Source organism: Populus trichocarpa, chromosome 9 (assembly GCF_000002775.5).
Source record: "Populus trichocarpa isolate Nisqually-1 chromosome 9, P.trichocarpa_v4.1, whole genome shotgun sequence".
Taxonomy (NCBI): Eukaryota; Viridiplantae; Streptophyta; class Magnoliopsida; order Malpighiales; family Salicaceae; genus Populus; species Populus trichocarpa.
The window spans coordinates 6669036-6676024 of NC_037293.2; the positions used below are offsets into that span (position 1 = coordinate 6669036).

Sequence of the window (6989 nt, forward strand, 5' to 3'; positions counted from 1 at the left end):
AAGTAGCAGACCATTCTTTCCATCTCAATTGACATGTTCTTGTAGGCTTAAAAGCAAGTGGTAAGCATTTCCTAAAAATTCAATAGCCTATCTCTACTATTTTATGGCTTTATATACACCAGCATCAAGCATTCACCACAGTAGGAAGTCAGGCAATAAAACATATGCCAGAGCCACAGTCATCACATTGCATAACCTAGCTCGTCCTAGGGCAGCATTCTTATTACTAGTTATTATAAGCTATAGTATCCTAAATAATCACACTTCCCATTAATGAAAGTGATTAGGGATTCATAATCACTGCTCCTATCAGGGCATAGCATTTAAACCTAGGTTTCGACCCATGCTTTATGATTTTGTATGCGACGTGTTTCTCAAAACCAAGTTTACAGATTTTAAGAGAGCAGATATCAACTAAACGTTTTTTTCCCATTTTGTTGCCACAACATAAGAGCATAGAAAAGACAAAAGGTGTGGCTATCATAACTACTATAGTACTGGTCTGTACGAATCAATTCTTATGTTTGGAATTTTTATTTAGAATTTAAATCTATAATTTTTTTAAAAAAATTATGTGAAAACAAATTATCAGGGAATTAACCCTCTAATTTGCTACAATTTTTTTCCACATTAAAAAAAAAACCCTCCACTGTCTCTTTCCTTCTCTTCTTCTTACCCCACCATCTCTTATATCCATAGTTATTAAACCCGGCCCGGGTGTTGACCCGGCCAAGGGGCCGGGTCCCGGGTTTCAGGGGTCAACCCGGGTCAACCCGGATTAACCCGGAAAAATTAAAAAAAAAATAAAGTTTTAATATTTCATATGAAAAAATCCATGTAAATATAGATTATACATATTATGAAGTTTAAAAGAATATTTTAAAAAGTTTTTTATCCCACATTAAAAAGATATTATGTTAAGCTTTTAAGTTAAAGTATTTAAACTAAAAAAGTTTTTTATCCCACATTGAAAAAACATAACTTTTTCCTTGGAAACATAGAGTATATATACTAATGGGTTTCGAATCCCACATTGAAAAAACATAACTTTTTTCATGGGAACATGGAGTATATATATGAAAGGGCTTCAAATCCCACATTGAAAAGATACTATGTTATCCTTTTAAGTTGAAGTATTTAAACCAAAAGGTTTTTTATCCCACATTGAAAAAACATGGTTTTTTTCATGGGAACATAGTGTATATATATATGAAAGGGCTTCAAATCCCACATTGAAAAGATACTATGTTATCCTTTTAAGTTGAAGTATTTAAACCAAAAGGTTTTTTATCCCACATTGAAAAAACATGACTTTTTTCTTGGGAACATAGAGTATATATACTAATGTGTTTCAAATCCCACATTTGAAAAAAAAAAAAAAACCGGGTTCGCCCGGGTCGCCCGGGCCCCGGGTCAACCCACCGGGTCGCCCGGGTTTGGCCGGGCTGTTGCCACAACCAGTCTTTTGTTAAACCCGGACCGGTCCAGCCACCGGGTCCCGGCTCGACCCGCCGAGCCGGGCCGGGTTTAATAACAGTGCTTATATCATCATGTCATTCCTAAGTCTTGTGATCATTGTGTTCTTCCTATGTAATATGCCTTCCAACCCTGCTATTCTCTATTATCAAGGGAAAAAAATATGTTGGAGAATTTATTTTGTGTGGTGATATTTTTTGAATTATTAAAACTAAGAATTGTGGTATTTTTATAAATTATTTACACTAATAAAATTATATTAGTCATTGAATTGTCTATTTGCTAGTGTGATTTGCATTGGTATAATATTTATTTTATTTCAGTTTGATTTGAGTAAAATGTTAGAATTTTTATTAGAATATTTCTAGAATTTTTTTCTTAATATTCTGATGAAAAGATTAATTTGATGAATTTTTTTAAATATATATATATATATTTTTTTTTTTTGAATTTTTTAATAAAGAATTAATATTAGATGAGTCTATTTATATATTCTTTAAAATATCTATATTTTATGTCATTTTAAATAAATATAAGGGTATTTTATAACCAATATTTTTTTATAACAAAAAGTGATTTATAAATTAAGAGTAAAATAGTCAAGATTGATAATTTAATTCATTTCTAAAAGTATTTCAAACAATATAATTGAATTCAATTCAATTATGTGGTTTTATATTTTATTCTAAATATAAAAATTATAATACGTTATCAATTAAATTTTAATTTGTTTATCAATTGAACGAGGATGAGGTTTAGTGAGTGAAACATATTTGGTGAAAAATTAAAATTTGACATAAATGGCACCAAAGTTCTTAAAAGAAAGTTTTAAGTTTAAATCACACGTGCTGAGCTCGCTCGTGGCTAAGCCTTAACCTAGGTTTAAATTTGATGTAAATTAATTTTTTGAATTACAAAAATAAATATTTTTTTGTTGCTAGGTTTGAATTTGAGTTTATAATTATAAAGTCAATACTGAGTTATTTTTTGCCATACTATTACGTACTTTGTCCAACCTATAATTAAAAAGGTTTTACAATTAGTCTTTTTCTTTATCGACCTGAACAATTTTCTCAATAAAAAAAATATCAAATTTAAAGTTAAAATTATCAGGTTTAATATTTTTTTATGACGGGTAATCAAGGCTTATAATGAAGGGAATTTATTCTTGTAATTACTAAAATTAATTATTTATCAATTTTGTTCTAAAATCCATTATAAAAAGGGATTAAAAAAGAGTGTTCTAGACAATTTCCTAAACAGATTTTATAGAATTTTTAATCTCCTCCTCCTCCTCCTCCTCCAGCCTAATTTCCTATGTTTTTAAGCTCTATATTTTATGTTTTTTTCTTAACTTTATAGCTTATGATTAGTCTTTATAGAGAGATATTTGAATCAAATTTTCTAGAGTTCATGGACTTTGTTTAGAAATGCATCTAAATAAAATTGTGTTGTTGGAATCTTCGAAAGCTGATTGCATAAATCTTGTGTTTGCACCAAATAAGGAGTAATAAAGCCTTAAGGATAAATAATTAATTTTTAACAAAAATAAATTTTTTGCTTAGTCATATTATAAGTAATTCAACAAATAGGTACTCTATAGTGGTTTTGTTTAAGTATAATATTAATACTTGTTTAGTATGTAAGCTAAGATTGTGTTTTAATCTCTTATGCAGATTTTTATATTTGCCTAGTATATATGCAATTATTTTATTTTGATTGTAAATTTATTATAATATATAATATTGCATGCTTGTAAACTAAACTTTCATGATCGATAATGTAATAGTTTTATGACAACATGAACATCCTTTATTGTAATGGTTCTTAAAGAATAATGATTTACTAAGTGTATAATTAATTTGAATGAAATATGGATGAAAAGTAATGGATAAAACCTTTTAATTAAAAATAAAAAAAAATTAATGATAAAATATTATTTGATAGAAATATTGAGATCATTAGAGGCATTTTTTATGTTTACCCGAGAAAGAAACATAAATCACCCACTAAGATAATAACTAGTCATCAACACTAAAATGTGTTAACAATAATATAAATTATATCTTAGAGTTTTATTTAATTGCTTAATTTTTTGGATTAAGATGATTCATTAATATATATATATATAGCATCAAAGTCTTGATGATCAAATAATTATGAATTCTAATCTCATCATTTCTATTCTAATTAATAAAATTAATTAAGCATAAGATAGTTCAAAAAAATTTTATTTGAAAAAATATATTAAAAAATAATATAAATTATATCTTAAAACCTCACATAATAATTTGATTTTTTAGATTAGAATGATTCTTTATAACATGAAATCACAAAAATATCTAAACATTATAAAGAAAAATAGCTAAGGGTGAAAAGAGACGATTATTATTAATCTTTTGACACCCATTTACTATACGGCATTTGTACACGTATAAACAGTAAGGGAAAAAAAAGGAGTAAATAATAATATAGAAGTATGCAAAAATTTAAGGATTTGGCTGGATAACAATCACTCATTTGTGATAGAATATGGCTCTGATAATTCTCAGTGATTTGCGTTGGAGATTGCAACTCATGATTCTTGATGAGGATTAATTGTCACTCGTAAACATAACCACATTTCATAAAGCAAAGGAAAGAGGACAGATCTCGACCGTTGTTCCTGTCCCAACTAACTTTAAAAAAACCATGCGAAAAACAAACAAAGTAAAGGAAAGAAAAACACACAACCACTGCCTGGCATAGAGGAGGATGGTTTGTATTGAGAGTGGATACTTAGAATTAGAACTTAAGAAGAACAAATGTTTAGACTGGGTTTTAAGCAGAAAATAGGTTACGGTGGAGAGCAGGAATGGCCATGAATGGTTTAGCCATGGTCTTTACCACGCCTGATTTAGAGTCCATGTTAACCTTCGATCCATCTGGTCCATCTCCACTGAGAACTTTCCAATCAAAACACTGAACCATAGCTGTAACACTACAGTTAATCAAACTTGAGGTCATGTTGGTCCCAGGGCACATTCTCCTTCCTCCACCAAAAGGGACGTAAACCTGTAAGTTTTGCCCCTCGGCGTTGTCCTGTTCAGTCAAGAACCTCTCTGGAATAAAATCGTTGGGGTTTTCCCATATCTTTGGATCCCTCATAATAGAGTATGCGTTCATTATCATTGTGATTCCTTTGGGTATATCATATCCTCCAAGTTTGCAATTTTCACCGCATATTCTATCAAATAAAGGCACTGGTGGATTTAGCCTCATTGCTTCCTTAACACATGCTTGAAAATAAGGCAGGTTTGGGATATCTTCTTCATCCACAAGTCTCTCTGTCCCAACAGCTGAATCTATCTCCTCTCTCAGCTTCTTGAACGCTGCAGGATGGTTGACAAGCTCTGCTAAGATCCACAGTATGGCATCTGATGTAGTATTGGTACCTCCTGTGAAAAGATCCTGGGAGAGAGAGACAAACGAAAAAGCGGAAATTAAAAAGGATGTTTAATAAATAAGATTAATTAAATTTTGACAATTCATTCCAAGTATAATTAAAAGAAAGAAAGTATTGATCATCTTGAAAGAGAGATTAACTAATGAAGGAGGGAACGGGATGGCAAATATTTACCAGAAAGAAAGTCTTCATTTGCTTCCTGGTTATCCTTATTTCAGCATTTTTGTCATGATACACTTCCAAAAGAATATCCATCAAGTCTTTATTCTCCATGTGAGGACCTTCTCTCTTCGCTTTCTCCTCATGCTCTACCAGGACGTTCTCAAACAATTCATCATACCTTCGGGGCACGTCGGCAATTTTCTTTCTTAAGTACCAAGTACCTATCCTTTTCAAGGGACCAAACACGCTAAATAAAGCAAGCTTTGCAGCCAGATCAAAGGATTCACTCACCAGCCCTCTACACTTCTCAGCCTGATTATCTTCCCCTGAACACCTAGCACTCATAATCATCCTGCAAGTACTATTGTTTGCTAGTGTTAATACCTCAGCACTCACATTTGCAACCTCATGTTTCTGACCTATCTCCAACATTTTACTCAAAAACCTCACAACTTCTTCGCGTCTAACATTCTTTAACTTCTTCATCTGTCTAGTCCCCAACAATTCTGTGGTACAAATTTTCTTCATGAATTTCCAGTAATCCCCATACGGGGCATTGAAAAAGCTTGTTGAGCTTCCAAATAGTAAATTATCCTCAAAAGGGGATTTTATTCTAGAGGTAAAATGGACATCTAGTGCTTTGAAGATTTCTGTGGCCAGTGGAGCGGATGAGACAAGAACAGCAGGATAAGTGGCCAAGCGGAGATAGAGGAGAGGGCCATATTTATTGTTGAGAGCATGGAATCCTTTGTATGCAACTGGGGTTAATAAATGGAGGTGGCCGATCAAAGGAAGTGTGGGTGGGCTTGGAGGGGGGCAATAACCGGCAGGTTTCTTGCCGGGCCTCTTGAAGATGAATTGAAGGAAGACTGTGATAACCCATAGTACAAAGATGGCTAGGACATATTGGATGGCGATCATGGTGGCCGCTTAGAGAAATCTTACTAACATGCAATTGGTGAGTATTGTTTTGAACTAAGTTCTTATGTATTTATAGCCAACTCTGCCCTTTATACCCAAGCGTTGCGTGGGCAAGTAAGGACGTATAACGATTTCTTAGGAAAATAAGAAAGATGAAATATTAGATTAAGATTTGATGTATTTTCATAGTTTTATTGTTTTCAATTTATCTTTAAAAGTAAAATCATTTTCACAGATGAAATCTAATCAAACATATGCAAGTCACATGTTAAATTTTATGAAGAAAAATAACTAACGACATAAATAAATTGGAACGAGGTGTGGTGTTAAGTAAATGTCTCGTTTAGGTTTCTTAAAACTTTTCTCTCTTTTTGATCTCTCCCATGACTTTTTTCTTTTTAAAATTCGAGGAAACTTTGCCTTTCAGAAAGCAAAGTATATTTTATAGGTTCAGGTTAAGGAGTAAAACCCGGCAACATCAACTTAAAACAAATACCTTAAAATTTGAAAGATCAAACTCTTATTCCTATCTGTTCTTTATATCGTTATTGCTTTGGTGGAGACACCACGCCTAGGAAGACTGCATGAAACATGGAGGGTTTTTCAACTGTCAAACTGATCTAGAATTGAATGGTGAATGTATGATTTTAAACTATTTATTTGCCTGTAGATTTTGTGACAAATTAAGTTCTTTGTAAGCATCAAAGATAGTGAAGAGTATTTAATTATGATTATTTTCTTAAGTTAACTAGGAAAGTTTCTGTTCAAACAAATAGGATAATTTGCACAATGAGCTGGTAAATACACTTCAAACAAAGCAATCTTTAAATAATAAATAATGTGATTGCCTGAATTATCTTACATTAAAATAATATTTTTTTATTTTTTTAAATTATGTTTTACATCAACTTATTAAAATAATTTAAAAATATATAAAATAATTTTAAATAATAAAAAATTCAAACTTTTAAAAAATATAGCATTT

At 31.3% G+C, this 6989-nt stretch overlaps 1 protein-coding gene across 10 annotated transcripts in view; it reads right to left on the reverse strand.

Annotated features, from left to right (window-relative positions):
* The window catches only part of LOC7475043 (cytochrome P450 705A5), a 97388-nt gene extending 91369 nt beyond the window's left edge, over positions 1–6019 (reverse strand). For 3 of the 10 annotated variants that reach the window (XM_052455690.1, XM_052455692.1, XM_002313243.4), the window contains exon 1: positions 5305–6019. In XM_052455690.1, coding sequence (XP_052311650.1) covers positions 5305–6004 — 700 coding nt within the window. In that variant the 5' untranslated portion in view covers positions 6005–6019. Of the gene's footprint in view, positions 1–4573; positions 4927–5095 lie in introns of all 10 variants that reach the window. The other 7 variants (XM_052455694.1, XM_052455700.1, XM_052455695.1 and 4 more) reach the window with 6 other exon arrangements.
* Between the last annotated feature and the right edge of the window lie 970 nt (positions 6020–6989).